Below are 19,483 nucleotides of genomic sequence, written 5' to 3' on the forward strand. Positions count from 1 at the left end.
TATTTCCTTGGCAACAGAGAGCAGCTCCTTGTCGCTAAAGTATCATTATTATTAACTAGAGGCCCGGTGCATGAAATTCATGTACAGGTAGGGTCCCTAGTCTTGGCTGGCGATCAGGGCCTTCTGGCTGCCGGCCGGGGCCTTCCTTCGTTTCGCACCGCCCCTGGTGGTCAGCGCATGTCATAGAGAGTGATCAGTCTCCCAGCAAACTCCCATGGGGACAATTTGCATATTAGGCTTTTATACATATATATATAGATTTCCTTTTTAATCATTCGAGTTGGCAGTAGGTAAGTGGATGGGGGGGACAAGTGGTGTCAACTTTCTGCCACTTTGGGAAGAGCTTAATTTTCTCAACTGGATTTCCCAAAAGAACCAGTGACAATCCTAATTCCCTTTTCTGCCCAGATGTTTACTGTCTGGCAAGCCTGATGCTGGCTTGTCTCCAGCCAGCGCTTCATCTGTGTTTTGTAGATTGCAAGTTCCCTGAAGTAGACAGAGATTCTATCTCATACCTCTGTATTCTTTCCCACCTCCAGTGCCCAGTAGAGTTATAAAATGTCTTTCAATGATCAGAGTGGATTCCCATGTAGGACTGACCTGTGAGGCCTCGGGGTCCTTTCTCACCCTGGTCACCTAAAACAAACATGGGGTGGGGGGCAGGAAGCATCAGTCAGGAGCAAGGAAAGCATTCTCACCCCGTTAGAGGGACCCTGCTGCAGAACAGTTCTCACTGTGCCTGGAAGTGCTGTCAGCAGAATCTGGGCGAGAACTCATCATTTATGAACTCAAAGGGGCACATTTGATTCCACCCACACGCTGCCCCCGGCCCTGTCATACAGTGGGTGCTCTGGGCACAGGATGGCCAGAGCAGGAGGACCTCAATACTGCATCCTCGCCACTCCAAGGACTACCCATCCACAGTGCTGCAATGTGGGTGCTTTGTGACTCCTCTTTGTGCCTCAGTTTCCCTATATGAGAGGCACGTCCCTCCCAGCCCCAGGGTCCGGGAGCCAGAGTCATCTGTGTTCTTGGATGCCGGGGCACAAGTCACATTTGGGTTCCCAGGAGTCAGGCAGGCTCTAGTGATGTCTGAGCAGCAGGGGGAGCAACATACCTTTAGGTCCTGGTGGTCCCATAGAACCTCTGTCACCTGAAAAGGTAATGGCCAACCTGACATAAAGAGCCTTGGCAAGGAAGACAGGAAGGGCAGTGTCTGTCTGAAGACAGGCATCCCGCCCACCATCCTGACTTCCCCTCTCCTTGTATGCCTGTCAGCCTGCACAGGCTGTTGGTTATGTCCATCTGACCCCCTCTGGCCCCCCAAGACCTCTTCTTGAGTGACTGGCACCTACAGGGTGACATCTCCCCCTACCCAGCTCCTTCCCACCAGCTTACCTTTGACGCCGGGGAGTCCCACTTCACCTCGGGGCCCTTGGAGACCTATAGGGCCTGCGAGCAGAGGAAACCATGCAGGAGGGTGAGTGCCCCAGCTCGGACATGGACACAGACACATGCATGCAGGCAGACGGGACATAACCATGTATACACACATGTTTGCACACACCTGGGCACTTGCACACACACTTTGGAGTGAAAATCATGAGCTGCTCTCTGCAGATACCCCCCCACCTCCCTCCACGTCGTCCTGGTCCAGGTTCTCTGCCCCTGTGACTACTAGGCCCTGGTCAGAGGGCACCTCGTGGGACACTGACAGAGACACTGGTCTGCACTACACTGTGGGCTGTGGCTCGAGATTCCCAGGACAGCAGGACGAGACCTAACCAGGAGACATGAGGGAGAGGCAGGCACTTGCTCAGAGGTGAGGGCAGGATGGGAGCTGCGTGCTGCTGAAGCCGCCAGAGGGCCCAGGCCCCAGGCCATCTCACGGGGCTCCCTGGTACCTGACCTCAGCCGCAGGGGACAGTGTGGACCTGGATTTTGTACCTCCAGGTGCTCTTTAAATTCGCTTCTTTTGCTTAAATAACGTTTGCTTTCCCTTTTGGCAGCCCTTCCTTTGCCCCAGAAATAACATCTGTTATAAGCAGCGTACTGACCTGGGGGACCCTGTGGGCCTGGAGAACCATTGGCACCTGGAAGGACGACAGAACAACAGTGATCAGAGGGGCAGACCCAGGCCGGGGAGCTGACCCCACGGGAAGGCCAGGGGGAGGCGTGGGGCTCACTTCCCAGCGAGGGCTGTGTGTGCAAGCCACCCACACGGTCTGGGTTCTTGCCAGGACCCCAGAGCCAGTGGGTCTAAGACAGTGGTTCTCAACCTTCCTGCCCTTTAAATACAGTTCCTCCTGTTGTGACCCAACCATAAAATTATTTTCGTTGCTACTTCATAACTGTCATGTTACTACTGTTATGAATCGTCATGTAAATATCTGATATGCAGGATGGTCTTAGGCGATCCCTGTGAAAGGGTCGTTCGACCGCCAAAGGGGTCGCGACCCACAGGTTGAGAACCGCTGGTCTAAGATGACCCAAGTCCAGTGCAAAGTCATCCTCAGGGAGGAAGCTGAAGCTGGTGGGATCAAGAGAGCCCTGCTCCTTCCCAGTCAGAGTAAAACATTTGGGCTGGGGCAGAGGAGGGAGGAGAGATGAGCCGTGGGCATCAGATCGAGAAGGCCCTCTCTCCCGGGTGGTTCAGACACGTTGCATTTTGAATGTGTGTATCTGGGCCCAGACAGGTGAGGAGATGGTCTGACTTCTGATTTCCTGACCCATCCACCCACTTAGGGGCCACATAACGGGGCCATTGCAAACAGATGGAAATGCGGCCTCAAATCCTCCATGCAGCCCAAACCAGCCCCAGCCCTGACCCCACTCCTTTGTAGGGGACCCTCTGTGGGCCCATCGCCCCTGCACAGGCCTGGAGCAGAGGGTTAAGGCTGTCTGGGATCCTAGCACCTGGACCTCTGTTATCTATCCAGGACATGGCAAACTTGGGTACCATCCTGGGCACCTGACTTACCTTTGGGACCCACAGAACCCGGGACGCCAGGTGGGCCAGGAACACCCGGTTCACCAGACCCTGGGGAGAAATGAGCACTCTGAGAGAGTCCACCCAGCCTGCGGGTGTCAGTGGGGGGTGGTCCCCACGCTGCCAGTGGCCTCTGAGCCATTGGGTACCTCCCCAAACCATGAATCAGCAAAACACCTTCAGTTTCTACCCTCAGAGCCTTTATGCTCCATGAAGTCTGGCACCCTAGATACTCGATACACGTTTGTTGCCTTATTGAGCAATATTTTTAAGAGAAAGGGAAGTTAAAAATTATGCTTCTTGCTCAGCTCATAACCTATTGGCATTGAGAGGATTTCTGGGGCCTATGCTTGGTTTTTCTTGGGAAAAAAAAAACAACCACAAACAAAAAAAACAGACTCATGGTTAGGAATCTAATTGCAAAATCTTCCCGGACCTCTCCGGGGCTGGGCCTGTGTCTGGGGCTTCCCATGCCTCCTTCCTGGCTAGTTCCAGCCAAGAGAGGCCTGAGGATCTGAACCGCACTCCGCCTCCCGCCAGGCCTGCTCCGAGCTCTTCAGCTCAGCCCTGACTCCTCGCCACCCCACATGGGAAGACCCTTTCTCCCCGTGACCATGTTCTCCTTGCATTCTGAGCTCTGCAAGGTTCTCGGCCTGAGGCCGGGACCTATGGCCTTGCCCACACCCTCCACCAGGCCTGGCCAAGACCTGGCTCACGATGCCCCGCAAATGCTCGTGAGAAAAATGGATGTAACTAACCCTCCTGGTGAAGGAACTGCCTCTTACCTCTGTCCCCTTTCTCTCCAAACCCAGGTGGTCCCGGTTCACCAGGAGGACCCATGGGGCCTTCACGCCCTCTCTGGCCCACAGGTCCCTCCATGCCAGGGTCTCCTAGAAACAGAAATGGCCATATGAGAGTTAGGGCCCTGAGGGCTCCGTGAGCAGCATCTCGCTGGTAGGACGCCTGCCGGGAGTCTCTGCACTGGTCCCCTGAAGCCCAGGCTCAACCCAGAAGCCAGAGCCACCCTTGAAAATGCATGAGAATCATGTCCCACCTCTGCCCCAAACCTGCAAGTGGCTTTTCTCCTCGCTGGGAAAGTCTTCACGAGGCCTCCAGGGCCCCACGTGGTCAGCCTCGCTCACTACCCTCTCTCTGGACTCTCCGGCTCCCTTCTGGGTTCTAGCTGAGGCCCCTACGATCTCCTCCTCCTCCTCCTCCGCCTCCTCCTCTTCCTCTTCCTCATTACTCTTTGACCAGTGGGTACACCTGTGCCGAGGCCTGTGGCTGCTCCCTCTGCCTGGAAGGTTACTCCAAGTTCTCCGCGTGCCCGGCTCCCTCATCCCCTCAAATCTTGGCTCACATGGCCCCTTCTCAGGGAGGCCTTTCCTGAGGGCTCCCTCAGGACTCCCCATGTCCCACCAGCCTCTGCCTTTCCCATTCCCAACCACCTCTTACCCTGCTATGAACTTCACATATTTATCTATTATCTTTCTTCCCCACCCCAACGTAAGCAGGAGTTTCTGTTTTACCCACTGATGTCTCCCCAACACCTAAAATGTCCTGGCACACAGTGGGCACTTGAATAAATGTCTACTGAGAGAGGGAGGGAGGGAGGAAGGAGTGGGTGGAGAAGCAGTTCTTACCGATGCTGCCCTTTTGTCCCTTTGGTCCTTCTGGACCTGGTTGTCCCAAGAGCCCAGGGATACCTGTAGATACAAGAAAATACCTCCTAGGACTGGGGATGCAGGGCCCAGCAGCCCACTACCAGCCGCGCCATCAGAGACTACGCACCTGGAGTCCCAGGGAGCCCCCGATCTCCTGCGGGACAGAGAAAAGAGAGAGAAGTCAGCTCCAAGACTTGGGCCATTACCTAAAGGAGCCACCAGGTGGATTCAGACAGGATTGCCAAATACAGCAAATACAAATACAGGGTGCCCAGGAAGTCTGAATTGCAGATAAACATTGAATAAACTTTTAGTATAAGTATGTTTCATGTAACATTTGGGACATACTTATAGTGAAAAATTATCTGTACTTCGAATTTAACCGGGCAGCCCACATTTCCTGGCAACTACAGGCTCAGGGGCTCCAGGACCTTCAGTCCCCATGCCCAGCAGGGTCAGGGGGTGTGACTTCCACACTGGAGTCCTGGGGAAGGGGAGCTGGGGCGGTGACCCAGGCGTGTGCATGGAGACAGGCAACCCTGAAGAGAAGAAGAGGACCACCAAGCGCAGGAACCCCAACTCCGGCACAGGGATCTCTTGGGAAGAAAGATGGAGCCCAGAGAGGTGACCCTGTCACCTTCAACGGCAATTCTCAGAATAAACTGGGGTGATCAGGATTGCAGGCTCCTGTCCCCACCCACCTGTACCACCAGGACTGCTGACTCAGAGGCTCTGGAAGTGGGACCCAGAATCTCCTGCCCATGCTCACGCACACTGAAGTGTGTGAACCCCACTCGGCTAGATCAAGGGGCGCTGCTATGGTCCCGGGATTGGAAACTGCTTCCTCCCACCATGGGCCCACCCCATTGATCGTCAAACCACTTCTCGGAGGAAATACATCCATTTCTTACAGCACATACATGTGTGCCACATACGGTAGCATGTGGTTGTCCCCAATGACTAGCACTATGGGCACCTGCTCCTGTGACTACATCCTGCGAACCCCTGGGGGCAGGTGCTGGTGCTCCTGCTGGACCCCCACAGGAGGCTCAGTTCCCAACGGTTGGGTTTTATCCCCGGTTTCCCTCGGCTAAGACCCCTGAGAGCAGGTGGCACACTTGGAATGGTGGTTCCTGACTTGATTCATCAGAATTAAAACCCGGGTAGAGGGTAGGTCTAGCCCCAGAGCATTTGTTCCAGGAACACCTGATTCTCAGCAGGGCCCAGGAATCTGTATTTATAGAAACCGCCAGGGGGTTGGGAAAGCTGAGAAGTAGCAGGCCCTCTGACTGCCCTTTGGAGCTGGGGGTAGATGTAGGCCCTCGACACAGGCTGCCCGAGGGCCTGGGAGTCCCTGGAGCCCTGAGAAGGGGCGAAGGCCAGTGATGCAGGCCTGCTCTGTCACGAAGCCCCTGCCCCACCAAAGCCCAAGGGTCTGCAGGCTGCTCTGCAATTCACGGTCCCACCACAGAGGGGCGATGGCCAAGAGCATGTCAGGGCGTTCTCTGAGCTCGCTGATTGCTTTAAACCGTCAACCCTCACTAATAATTAAGGTAAAAGTTACCTTTGAGGCCTGGACTTCCCATGTCACCTAAAATAAGAAAGATAAAACAATTGTGAATGGGGTGAGAACCCAAGGGCCTGTCTCTCATAGTCTGTAAGACCAGCTGACAGCAGGTGAACCGCATTTCAGGGGGAGCTGGCGTGGGGCGTGGCTTCCTCTCAGTCTCCATCTGTGTCACTTGGCACATCACCGGCCTCTCAGAGGATGCCCTAGGTCCCTTCCCGTCCTGAGATATTCTGACTGTACAGCCAATTCTCAACCCTCCCAACAGATGCTGTAAGATTTGTCTACTGCTCATCCTTCAATTTGGAAAACAGCTTTCTAATCCCAGAAAACAGGGCTCCAAATTCAGGAAACGAGAGGGAAAGGGCTCAACCCACCACAGTACCTTTAGGGCCAGGGTTTCCTCGGAGATTGCCTAGAAGAGAGAGTAAACCACGAGTTACTAGAGGTTACACATCTGTGTGACACACAGACACGAAAGGGATCTCTGTGGTGAAGTGGGGAGAAACTGAGGGTAGGACTAGCATTCAGATTCTAAAATGTGCTACTTGTGTGATAGTGGGCAATTCTTTCCAGGCCTCAGTTTTCCCAACAGTAAAATGGGTTCACAGTACTGGTCCTGAGAGTGAAGGAAGTGTGAGAGCCCCCTGAGCAGGTACCACTCCACACACAGGCTGGCCCTTTGCCCTGCGATGTGCTCACCGTTTTCTTGCTCCATCATCAGCTTGTTTCTCATGAACAGCCAGAGCGCCTCCTGACTGGAAGCATCCAGCCCAGACTTGCCCATGCCTGTGCCCACATCGGGCGCCAGCCCCTGCAGCCGTTCCTTGTTGCTTTTCTCTATCTGCTCCTGCAGCAGCACACCGCTCCGCATCCGCTCCAGCTCGTCCACACGCGCTTTCAGCTTCCGCACCTCCTCCGCTGAAAGGGCAGAGGGGCAGCTCAGCCGAGGGGCAGCCCGGTGCCTTCCCAGCACACACTCGCCCCCCGGAAGCCTGAACTGGGGGCTCTGGGGGCTGGGGAACTTCTTCTTGCCATTGGGGACATATTAAATATACATGTATATTTACTGATTTCAGAGAGGACGGGAAAGGGTGAGAGAGATAGAAACATCAATGATGAGAGAGAATTAACTGGCCACCTCCCGTCTGTCCCCCACTGGTTATCTAGCCTTCAACCTGGGCATGTGCCCTGACCTGGAATCGAACTGTGGCTTCCTGCTTCATAAGTCAACGCTCAACCACTGAGCCACACAGGCCAGGCTGTTGGGGACAATTTGATAGAATGCTTATGGCCAGCAGCCAGATTACGGCCAGCTACTCAAAATTGTCATTGACCTTTAAAGAAACCTGGTCTGGGTGGGTGGGCTTTCTCATTCAAGAGAGTGATAGTGCTGGCCCTCACCCTCCCTGGGAGCTGTGTGAGGCCAACAGAGCTGTGGCGGGCAGAACTGCTATGAGAAGGCCTGGCCTGACTCCCCAGGCAGCTGGGAGCCTAGAGCAGTGCTGCAGGGATGGGGGCCTGGGCAACGGAGCTGCACCAGAATCCCATCTCCGCCACTAGGTGGCGTCCTCCCAGTGCCTGTTTCCCCACCTACAGCACAGAGCTCTGCACTGATGCCCGACACTTGGGACACAGCCAATTCCTGCCCTTTGAATGGGCAGCTGCCCTGCCACCGTCACCACGTACCCAGAGCAATGAGGCCGAAGAGCAGCCCCAGGAGCAGCAGCCAGGTGAGCAGCAGGCCCAGCAGCCACTTCCACCAGCTGCAGCAGGAGCCGCAGGGGCACCAGGCGGGCGCTGCTCCCCACGGGCCCGCGCCAACACCGCCGCCAGCACCACCTTTACCGCCGCCGCCTTTACCGCCACCGACACCGTTATGGTGATCGTAGCCGTAGCCGTGGATATCTGTGGGAGAGAGAGGAAGGGGAAGGTGAAGGCAGGCGGCTTTGGCTCTCTTCCCTCTAAATTCTCTGGCTGTGGGGACTTCCTGTGGGCCTGAGTGAATGTAAGTAAGTCTTTCAGGTTCGTGTGCGGCCCCATGAAGGATGAGGCTGAAGAGCAGAAGCCTGACAACCCTGGGCTTGAGCTGTGTGACCCTGAGATGGTCACTTAACTACTGTTTCCTTTTTTTTTCCTTTTCTTTTAACTACAATGAGCTTAAAGGATGACTTACTTCATAGGACAGTTGCTGAGTGAAACGAGAGGCCTGGAAGGCAGTTAGCAGGGGATGTAGCACAGAGGGCTCCGTTTAAAACTCTTTATTTTATTTTATTTTTTAAAAATATTTTTTTATTGATTTCAGAGAGAAAGGGAGAAGGGAGAGATAGAAACATCAATGATGAGAGGAAATCATTGACTGGCTGCCTCCTGCACGCCCCCTACTGGCGATCGGGCCCGCAACCCAGGCATGTGCCCTGACTGGAATCGAACCCGGGACCCTTTAGTCTGCAGGCTGATGCTCTATCCACTGAGCCAAACCAGCTAGGGCTCGGTTTAAAACTCTTGATGAAGAACTTTGACCTGCCACAACCTATATTTTATTAGGCCCAAACCAAAGGTGTTCCCATCTCCATGGTGCAGTGTTCACAACTCTGTGTGTAACACCCAAGTGCCTAGAATGACACTCAGCATTTAAGGCATGCCCGGTCAATTTCTTTTTTTTGTAAAAGGCTTTGTTAGTATTTAAAATGGGGTGCTAACCGTTGCTCTGCCTCTCTTACAAGGCTAGAGGAGGAAGAGAGGAAAGTGTAAAGGGTTGGAGATGTACATGAATTAGTGCCACCTTAAAGCCTCTGTGTGGCCGAACCAGTTTGGCTCAGTGGATAGAGCGTCGGCCTTCGGACTCAAGGGTCCCAGGTTCGATTCCGGTCAGGGGCATGTACCTTGGTTGCAGGCACATCCCCAGTGTGGGGCGTGCAGGAGGCAGCTGATCGATCTCTCTCATCGATGTTTCTAACTCTCTGTCCCTCTTCCTTCTTCTCTGTGAAAAATCAATAAAATATATTAAAAAAAAAAGCCTCTGTGTGTATGTCTGGGGGGTGGACAACAGCTGTCCTGCTGTGCTGCTCCTGCCACAGGGGGAGCCCCTGGACCTGAGGGCAGGTAGCAGTGTGTGTGTGTGTGTGTGTGTGTAGGGAGGGGGGAGCTGTGAGCAAACTGCCCCTGAACTAAGCTTCTTCTGCGAACCACTCTAGCCCGGCCTGCCCCCTCTACCGCCCTCCACCCCGCTCCCTTGAACCTTCAGGGACACTCTTTAGAGTTGGGTGGCTCAGGTGTGCACTGGCTCCAGGCTAGGGGGCCTTATCTGTTCCTCACCATCACCAGTCCCACGGGCTGCTGTCACTGCAGGACTCGCCGGGCTCACCTACCTGTGGAGGCCGCTTTGCCCTTTGTGGACACGGTCTTCACGTCTCCTGAAAGACAAGCACCGAGAAGAGGTTTTGACCTGAGCTTTTATGTATTTTTATTTTTAAAAATATGTCTTTATTGATTTCAGAGAGGGAGGGAGAGATAGAAACATTAATGATGAGAGAGAATCACTGATTGGCTGCCTCCTGCACACCCCTCATTGGGGATCGGGCCTGCAACCCGAGCCATGTGTCCTTGATTGGAATCAAACCCAGGACCCTTCAGTCCACAGGCCAACGCTCTATCCACTGAGCCAAACTGTCTAGGGCTTGACTTGAGCTTTTAAATGTGAGGAGCCCACAGACAGCCTCTGTGAAGATTTTGGGCAGGGCTTTAGGTAGATGTACCCCATATACCCCCCAAGGCACCTTGAGTAATTGCATCAATGCAGACATGACTTGACAAACAAGTAATGGTGGGAAAAGCAGTGTCATAACCCTCTTGTGACCTGAAACCTGTAAAGCCTTAGACATTTTCAGAGGACCACTGAGGAGTGACCTTTGCTCTCAAACAATAAATGTGCTTGAGAGAAATGACTTGATTTGTTTGGTGAAGGGACTTTTATTTTTAATTTATCTGTATTGTTGAAAGTATTACAGATGTCCTTTTTTTCCCCATTGACCCCCCACCCCCAGGTCTTCTTGGCGAAGGGACTTGGAATGCAAGTTCCTGACCTGGGGAAGAGGGACCCCGACAGCAAGGATGGGCTGGGAGGAGGGCTGTTCATGAGTTCCTGATGCTATCTGACCATGGAGTGTTTGTGGGCATGTGCGAGATTTTCTGGGAAAGTTGTTCACAGCTTTCATCAGATTCTGAAAGGGTCTTTTGGCTTCACCGCCCCATTTCCACCCCTACAATGTAAGGAACTGATAACTTAGGCATTGTCAGGCTGGGACTGATTTCATTTGCATTTATCTAAAAATGTCCTATGATGTACTTTTCCCTTCCTTTACTGACCCTGCCCTTCCCTCTCCCCTGAAACCAGTGGTTTGGAGAGATGTTTCGGGACTCAGCAGTGAAGCAATGTGTTTATCTACGAGAGGATCCAGGTATTTGAGAAGAAAAAATAAAGCTAGCAAGTGCTTTGCCAAGCATTTTTCTATTAGTTCTGAAAATTAAGGGTGGATGAGTAAGGTGAGAAAAAAAATACCATTGTAGGCTTTACACATGTCATGGGAAAGCTTTTGTTTCAATATTGTACACGCACAAATCAATTGGAAGCCTGTTAAAACGCAGCCTCTGGCTCAGCAGGCCTTGGGCTAGGGCCTGGGGCGTCCTGTAACCAGGCTTCCCAGGGTGCTGCCACTGCTGCTGGTCCAGGGACCACCTGTGGAGTAGTGAGGTCTCAGGAGACAAATACATAAATGAAATGTGGATGGGCTGAAGGCAAGGTGGACAGAGAGCAGATGTAGTCTTACCATTAGTATCCAAGATCAGCTTAGTGTCAGTGGTGTAGGCAGCTTGCTTTTCCTTTTTTAGTGTGTCCTCTGAAAAAGAAGCTGTGCACACAACTCATGACAATCTAGGCCAGTGAATGGCGAACCTATGACACGCGTGTCAGAGGTGACACGTGAACTCATTTTTTGGGTTGATTTTTGTTAAATGGCATTTAAATATATAAAATAAATATAAAAAATATAAGTCTTTGTTTTACTATGGTTGCAAATATCAAAAAATTTCTATATGTGACATGGCACCAGAGTTAAGTTAGGGTTTTTCAAAATGCTGACACGCCGAGCTCAAAAGGTTCGCCATCAATGATCTAGGCTATTCCCTACCCCCTCTCCAACCCCACTCCACATCCTGTCCACATGGGGAGGTAGAGGTAGCCGGGTAGGAAGAGGACCCCGCCTTCCTGGGGTTAATCCCCCCATGTGTGTTTGCGGTTGGGAGTCTTGCTGAGGTTGCTCTTTTCCAGAATTTTCCAGGCTTGTCTGCATTCTAGGCAGACCCCAGGAGCACCCTGTTTAGGCAGGCAGTTTTTCATTTGAATGGATGACTGTGCTTTCACTATTAAAACATCTCAAACCACCTTGCTAGGACATTGGGTCTCCTACACTGTCTGCCTTTCTTCTGACATCTGAGTCCCTTGGGCTCCCACGTACTTGCAGCGATGCTGGCGGGGGAGGCAGTAAAGACCTTCCCGCTGTCCTTGTTCATGATCAGCAGCTCCATCTCCTTCTTGGCAGGCACGTTATCTTTCTCCAGGATCAGGAACTTACAGTCCTTGTGTAAGAGCTCATCATTCTGGACACTCGTGGTACAGGCTAGAGAGGAAGAGGTGGGTGAGGAGGAAGGAAAAGGTGCCAGGAGGAGGTGGAGGGAAGAAATGACCAGAAGAGGAAGGAGAAGGAAAAGGGGAGGGGGGAGGAAAAGAGAGATTAGTGGGTGTGTCCAAGGGTCTCTGGTCTCCCTGACAGTGGCTGCTAAGAAGCATCTTGGGGACCAAAGACAACCTCCCCTGCTTCACTGGGCCTGGTCGTGAGGAGGTTGGGTCCATGTCAGAAGTACTGGGGGGCTGGCTGATGGGCTGCCTTCCACCTGGATGCTACAGGATCTCTATTGAATGGACAAAAGTCCTCTTCTCAGACAGGCCCTTCTTTAACCTGCTGGGTTCATTTCTATCCTTCAGGTCTCAGGTGTTAGCGTCCTGGGGGGTTTTCCTGACCACCCCGTCTAATATACACACATTCCTTTTTCTACTCTTGACCTATTTCTTTCCTTCAAATTATCTTGCCAACTTGTTTATCTGCGTCCACTGCAATTGTCAGGCTGGTGGGCAGGAACCTAGCCTGCCTTGTTCATTCTGTGGTCCAGGCGCTTAGAACAGCGTCCGGAAGGGAACACCCAGGATCAGAGCCATGGCGGAAGCGGCTGACCCTGTGCAGTGAGCCCAAGTCGATAAAGGGTCTGCAGAAGGTAGGGAGGGTGTGGCAGCTTTGACAGGCTCCTTGGTTCTTGCCATGGGTGACAGGTAACAGGAGCAGGCCAGGGGCTTCCAGACAAAGGTGGGAGCTGGGGTGTAAGTGTCTGACCCCAGGCCGGTGCGGAGGGTGAAGCTTCCTGCCTCCCTTGGACAGAAAGGTCAAGATGAGGTCAGGGAGATGCTCATCTCTGCTCATTTCTGGAAGTTACCGAGAGGCCCATTTGGGACCTTAGACCACCAATGGGTTATATCCACTCTTCCATATGCTAAGTGTCACCAAGGAGCAATTTTTCCGGTTCTGCAGCCTGCCCCTGGCAGCTGGGGACAGCACTCACCGGCAGAGGTGGACACGCCAGTGCTCACAACAGCAGGGCTCTGGGGTACGTTTTTCTTCATCCCGTACGCTGCAAGAGAAGAACCACTGAGTGAGTGGGACCAGAGTGGGAGGGCAGCTCCACGCAACTTAGCAGCAGCCTGACCAGCTCTGGCAGACAGGCAGCCTCCCCATGTGAGAGGAAGATAATAATAATGAATAATAATTATGAATGAATAATGAACATGAAGAATAAGGAATAATGCAATCAACTCTCCAGCAATTAGAGCTTAGATGGAACTTTCTTTGGTATAATTCTCATCCTTCTAGAACAGTTCTAAAGGTCACCTCCTCCATGAAGTCCTCTTAGATCCTCCCACATTACCTTCCCTCTGAACTCCTACAACCCTAACACCTGCTCTGCACAATTTGATTCATGTTATCTTATAGAATCCCCCAATAGTTTCATGTTTATTACACTTTTTACTCCAACTAAACAGTAAGCAAATTGAGGGCCAGGGTGGAAGCTCATGCCTCTTCTGTCCACCCTCCCCCAGGTGTGCACAAGGAGCAAACCATAAAATCAGCCAGATGATTGATTTTCAATGGCAGTGGGCAGTCAGGGATAGCAGTGAATCACAGGGCTACACAGGTGACACCCCACAGTAATATTCCCCCAGGTTTTCACATGTCTGATCCAGCAAATGATCGAGGTTGGCATCTCTAGATTGGGAGTGGGGGCTGTTTCTTTGGTGGGAAAGGTTGATTGATTTTAAGGGACATCTTGGTCCCTCTGATTCAGTGGTTGAAAGGAATATTGTGAGTTATAGCTGCAAAGAAGCATTACTTCCCAGCCCCTAAGCTCCAAGCCTCAGCTACTGACCTGTGGAGGTGGTGGCCATGCCGTGGGACAGGGCGGATGAGCTGGGGGCCAGATTGTTCTGCATGCCAAACACTGTGAAAATAATTGAAGACAGGTGAGCGCAGGTGCAGAGAGGAGGGTCCTCAGCTTAAGGCAGCTCCACCCCCGGCACCCCAATACCTTTCATGATAAATAAATGCCTTTGCATATGACAGAGATTCCCAAACTTTCTCAGTTCTCACATTCTAAGTGACAGCAATTTTTTTATGCCCACCTCCCCATCTTGGGCTAAAAGTTACGAATGGTTCCATCTATTGAATACTTAGGTCTACACAGCTTACAGTGGTAGTTCACACAGGGTTTGACATTTCACTGTATTCAAAAAATATCCTTGGAATGTAAAAACACCCCAGAGTTCCCTGTTCCCGACAGCACCCTAGGGTGCCTTGGTGCACAGTGTGGGAACTGTGGGCATAGGATACAGACACAAGGGGGCCAAAGGCATAGACTTGGCAGAGACCTCGTTTTCCCTTGAACTCTTCCTTCTGACTCAAACACATCAAGCTCCCCTCACCCCTAGTCTGACTTCAAAGCCGAAGCTCACTCCTCCCCAGTTAACGCTTTCTCTTATTCCATCCTGTGTCGTGTTTGGGGTACAAGATTGTGGATTTAATATCTTCAGTCAGGACTTGGCTAAACAGAATAGCAAAGGCAGAAGAAATGAACCCTAACCAGGTGTCTTCTGGGTTTGGTGGGATGCTAGTCAATTGGAGGTGTTGAAACAGAGATATGCCGGTCCAGTAAATAAGGCGGCCAACATCATCATGTTAATTAGTCATATGCCACAAGGAGAAGGCACATTCCTTTAAAAAAAGAGGTGGCTGGTGACTTACATTCAGGCTGTTGCAATGTATGTGGAAATAGAGTGAATACATTTGAGCTCCCAATGACCTACAGTATTTATAAAAAGACCTGAAGAAAGAGCTTTCTAACTTTACAATGTTGTGGTTTTCTTTTTTTGTTTGTTTTACCTGAAATGTCCTAAGCCAGGCCTCACCTAGCTTCTTTCCTCCCATTTCTCCACCTCTCAGAGAAAACATGTAAGTGAGGTCTCCGGCCCTCCACCCTTAGACCTGTCTCTGACCTTGGGCAGCCCTGGGCCACTGCCCGTGTTGGTGTATATGCAGGAATGTCCTCGTCCTCCTGGGCAGAAAGGACCTCTTCTCTAGAAACCATAGATTTTCCTCACCAGGAAGGAGCATGTATATATTAAAGCAAACCACCTGGAAAGGGCGATGGACTGGCGAGCACTGACCTGAGGAGCAGGTGCTGATTCCGGGGTGCAGAGTAGGGGAGCAGGAGGCCATGTTGTTTGGAACTCCAAAGACTGCAGGGAAGACGAGGGGCTGTGAGAGGGACGTCCCGCCCAGAACAGGGGGTGCCCCAAAAGCTCCAGAATTAACAGGTTGCATTTTTATATTTTGTTAAATTTGTTTTTAGGAAAATCGTAGGCGCTTGCCTTGCCGCAGAGAACCATACATTCGTCTCTGATTTGTGCCTTAGATCTTAGCCAAGGGCTGGTTGAAGGTTGGTCAGGCCTCAAGTGGACATTAGCTCTGGCCAAAGCCCACTTGTTAGTGACCATTTTACAGAAAAGGAACTTGAAACCAGAGACGGTAAATAACTAGCTCAGGGTCACAGTTAATGCACATGAAGTCAAACCAGGTTCCTGGCACCTGCTTTCATGTTTTTCCCACTGCTTTTTCTGACGCATGTGGAATATAGTTCTTTTTATAGAGGACCCACCCAAAGAAACACCTTGGAGACTGAAAGGAAATGAAGTTCCAGTGGAAAAACCTTGGGATGTTTGGCCACAGAAAGCCCCTCTAGCAAGCCTTGGGGACGGTGGACACCAGCAGGGTCTTTCAGCTCCAGGTAAAGGTGAGGAGGGCTCTGGGGTGGGAGGGGATGTGCACTGCGCATCACATACCTGATCCTGAGGAATAGGCATTGGTGTTGAGGAGGGAGGAGGAGTGGGTTGTCATGTTGTTGTGATAGGTCCCCATGGAGGACCCTGCCGGCAAGGTGGAGGACCACATGTGGGAGGGAAGGTTGGCATCCAGGATGGTTGCATCATAGGTGCCGGACACTGGAAACAGACAGACAGACAGACTCCCCAGTGAGAGACAAACCAGAGCTCTGTGCTGGGGTGACCCAATTGGCTCTGTTTGCTGGGACTTTCCTGGTTTAGCCCTGAAGGTCCCACATCCCAGCAACCTCTTGGTCTAGGGCAAACTGGGGCTGTTGCTCATCCCAGTTCTGCCTGAAGCCTCGGAGCTGGTGCAACCTTATCCCTTGGGTTAGACATTCTTGCTGGCTCTTGATGAAATTTGAAGTAGGTCACCCGTTTCTCCTTCTAAGCCACCCTCCCCACCCCTCTGAGCGGTCCCCACCAATGTTCTCATTCTCTCTTTGTTCCTATCTCCACCTTCAAAGATACCAGGGAGCAGCGAGTGAGGCCCCACAGCGAATGCCCACAGAATTCCAGGCACACAGCAAGCACAGGCAGGGAGCCCACACTTCCAAGGCCACTCCACACGGATGACAGCCTTTTCTGGTTAAACTCTCCTTGCCAAGGAGACCCAAAGGCACTCTGCCCCCAAGAAGGGGTTTTGGTGCTTCTTCAAATCTGAAGCCAATTCTGCCATTTTCTTCTACGAGAGGGAGCTAGCCCCGCAGGTCATAAAGTGCTCTGAGGTTTCGGTTGTATTAAAAGGTAAAAGGAAGATCACAATCTCAAGGTTTCTCTCCCCACCCCAGTAGCAAATGACAGGAAAGCTTCATTTACACCCCAGCAGAACTGGCTTCTTTCCTCATCTCCCTCCAAGGATCTCCTCATTCCTCTTTCTGCCTCCCACAGAACCCACCTTACACGTGGTAGACACATGATATATGAGTGTTGAACAACCCTCATCCCATCTGACCATGATCTCTTGGTTATCTGACTGCCCCCAGAGGCCCTCACCTCCACAAGGGCAATGGGTGTGTCTGTCTTGTTCACTGCCTTTCCTCAGTGCCTGGTGCTTGGCATGGAGGAGGCAAATAATAAACATTCACTGAATGAATAAATGAATGAATCAATGAAAGAAAACATGACAACTTCCCAATATTCTTCATTTTGGGGAACCTGGCCAACACATTCCCAGGAGATGTCAAGAACCTCTTGGAGGAAATCTCTAGGATGTAGAGCCTGACTCAGCAGGCCCCTGGGATGGCTGACCAGCCCACATTTTCATGCTGCATAAAGGGCAGTGCTTTGCCATAGTCTGAGGGCCTGCCAGGGTATGACTGAATTCCTGGACCAGGACTAATATACCACCTTGTTCCCTTCCCTCCACGCAGCCCCGGGCTGTAGGGCTCACCTGACTGGGAGCTCACGGTTTTGGTCTCCACAGTGCCTTTCTTAGGGATGGGGAGCGTGTTGGAGGAATTCCGGGTGGGGCTCGCGCTTGCTGATCGGCTTCCCTTGACCAGACGTTTAACTTCATCCAATTCCGTCCCTGTAGAAGAATCCCCACATTTTCCATTAGGCCCAGGATGATTTCCCAAGTCCGGCTGCAGTGAGAGTTACATTTATGGCATTCTGAACACGAGGGAGGATGGCATCTACTTTGCATGCTGGGACATTTTTGGTTAGCCTGATAATTTTTGCATTTTGTCAATTTATAGCACTTAATAACCTGGCACTTTGTAATATTAATGGCCTCATAAATATAGTGCCTCTACAAGGAGGTCAAAATCGTCGGTAGATATTTCCTAATTATACCTCATCAGACACCACAGGGATGACTCTGTGGCTGAAAGACAATGTCATCCTGGGTCAAGGGAAATTTATACCCAGGGCAGTTAGAGAACCAGGCCCCTTGAAACAAATGGTTCAGTAGTGATTTCAACCCCTGCGCAGGACGCCTCAGGTGTCGGGTCCCTGACCTTGTATGCTCTGCAGTGTCGGAGGGATTTGTGGCCCATAACTCCTAAACATTATGCTGCTTTTGTGTGAGTTAATTTCAAGCCCGTCTGGCTGGTATTATTTGCAGCAAGGCGATCTAGTGGAGCAGGCTCCCTGTGCTTCCCACATGGCAAACAGCAGAGGAGGGAGGAGGGGGAGGCATGGTGCAAGGGCAATGCATAAAAGGAGACAGATTTGCAGACAACACCTCCTGGAGGACCACCCAGGACCCCCTCCCCCGATATCCCCATCCTATGGACTCAGCACCCCTAAGCCTAGAAGGGCTCAGATGAGACAGATCAGGCCTAGAGTCAGATTCCTGGACCCCAGGCACTGAGCTCTTTGGGCAAGTGCCCATCTCTGATTCCTGAGCCACCCACTCAGCTCCTATCCTAATAGTTGGGCTCATTTCAAAATGTCAAATAACCTCTAACAAGAACAAATGAGGTCTAACACAGTAGACAGAGATAGGGAATCCCTAACATTTGAGATTGCTGCTTTTCCTTCAGCCACACTGAAGCTTTCTCCAAAGTCTCATCATATGGTCCTCAAATGTCTGCCAGCTCATCCCATGGAGCCTAATTGACCCACCCTTCAGTCGCTCTTCAAGTGACACTAACCCAGGAAGGCTTCCCAGGACCCCTGCTCCCTCCACTCCCTGAGCTGTCATAGCTGGTTGTTGACTGTCTCCCTATTAGTCTGTGAACAATGGAACAGCAGGGACTGTGACTTACTCAGCTCCTTTCCCCCTGCACCTAGCACAGGATCTCTCTCACAGAAGGCCCTCAGAGACATTTAATGATTGAGTGACTACACGAGCGCACACACACAGCCCTGGATTCCTGGGCCCTTTCTTTTCAGCAAGACAGTGACCACTTACATCGGGTAGATGGGGATGCACTCTGCAGTCGCACTCGGATTTCACTCTCTGCAGGAGGAAAGGGAAGGAGACGGCTGTGAGTGAAGGAATTTGGGTCACAGAGTCTGACACTGAGCTCTGAGCAATGGGTAAATCTTTGGGCTGTTTTGAGATCTGTGTCCTGGGAACAGGACACCCAGGTATACCCAGGACGAGTGCTGCTCAAAAAGAAATGTCCTCTCCCTACACCCCAGCCTGCCCACTGCACACCTCCAGCCGCCTGGAGATGTTCTGATGAAACCCCAGGCTGAAGAGGGCGGCTCCATCACCGTCATCAATGACCCGCCCCTCTCCAGTCACCCGTTTCCCAGTTGCCAGAACCACGCTGCTCTCCTGCCTCCAGGGTCTCTCAGGCAGTAGCGAGAGGATTCTAAAACTTGTAATGTTTACTTAGCCATTTTGGCCTCTTCAGAAATGCAGAGGGCAGAAAGTGGGTAGTTTAACATTATTAGTTTCAGGTGGAAGACTGCCATCTTTCCACTATCAGCCTAAAGCTGTGGTTGGTTGGTATGTTCCTAACTTTTCAAGTCTAGGCTGGCCATCGAGAACTCCCAAAGCCTACGAAGAATTCTGCCTTCTGTGTGGCCCTGACACCTGCTCCTCACCAGGTTCAATAAGGGCAGCTTGCCCGGGACCATGTTTTCCACCTATAGCCTTATCCATGGGCAGATGTGGAGAGTGCAAAACTGTCACAGAGCCCTTTGTCCCCAGGGATAATTGGAAAAAGAAGGGCTTTTGCTTAGTTTTGATGCATAAAGGCATTCACAGCACCTCTTGTTAAAGTCAACCAGGAGATTAGAAGTGAAACAAGATGTAGCGCCAG

The 19,483-nt window shown here is 51.8% G+C and overlaps 1 protein-coding gene across 1 annotated transcript in view; it reads right to left on the reverse strand.

The window, feature by feature from the left end:
- COL17A1 (collagen type XVII alpha 1 chain) overlaps window positions 1–19,483 on the reverse strand; it is a 49,230-nt gene that overhangs the window by 16,574 nt on the left and 13,173 nt on the right. Inside the window, 21 exon segments of the mRNA XM_014461915.2 lie at window positions 601–636; window positions 1,118–1,153; window positions 1,399–1,452; window positions 2,058–2,093; window positions 2,981–3,040; window positions 3,775–3,879; window positions 4,633–4,695; window positions 4,781–4,807; window positions 6,218–6,244; window positions 6,606–6,635; window positions 6,923–7,141; window positions 7,910–8,128; window positions 9,592–9,636; window positions 11,050–11,130; window positions 11,737–11,898; window positions 12,893–12,961; window positions 13,754–13,825; window positions 15,048–15,119; window positions 15,723–15,881; window positions 17,155–17,292; window positions 18,622–18,669. Coding sequence (XP_014317401.1) covers window positions 601–636; window positions 1,118–1,153; window positions 1,399–1,452; window positions 2,058–2,093; window positions 2,981–3,040; window positions 3,775–3,879; window positions 4,633–4,695; window positions 4,781–4,807; window positions 6,218–6,244; window positions 6,606–6,635; window positions 6,923–7,141; window positions 7,910–8,128; window positions 9,592–9,636; window positions 11,050–11,130; window positions 11,737–11,898; window positions 12,893–12,961; window positions 13,754–13,825; window positions 15,048–15,119; window positions 15,723–15,881; window positions 17,155–17,292; window positions 18,622–18,669 — 1,758 coding nt within the window.

The sequence above is a fragment of the Myotis lucifugus genome, unplaced genomic scaffold, assembly GCF_000147115.1.
Source record: "Myotis lucifugus unplaced genomic scaffold, Myoluc2.0 scaffold_162, whole genome shotgun sequence".
In the NCBI taxonomy this organism is placed as follows: domain Eukaryota; kingdom Metazoa; phylum Chordata; class Mammalia; order Chiroptera; family Vespertilionidae; genus Myotis; species Myotis lucifugus.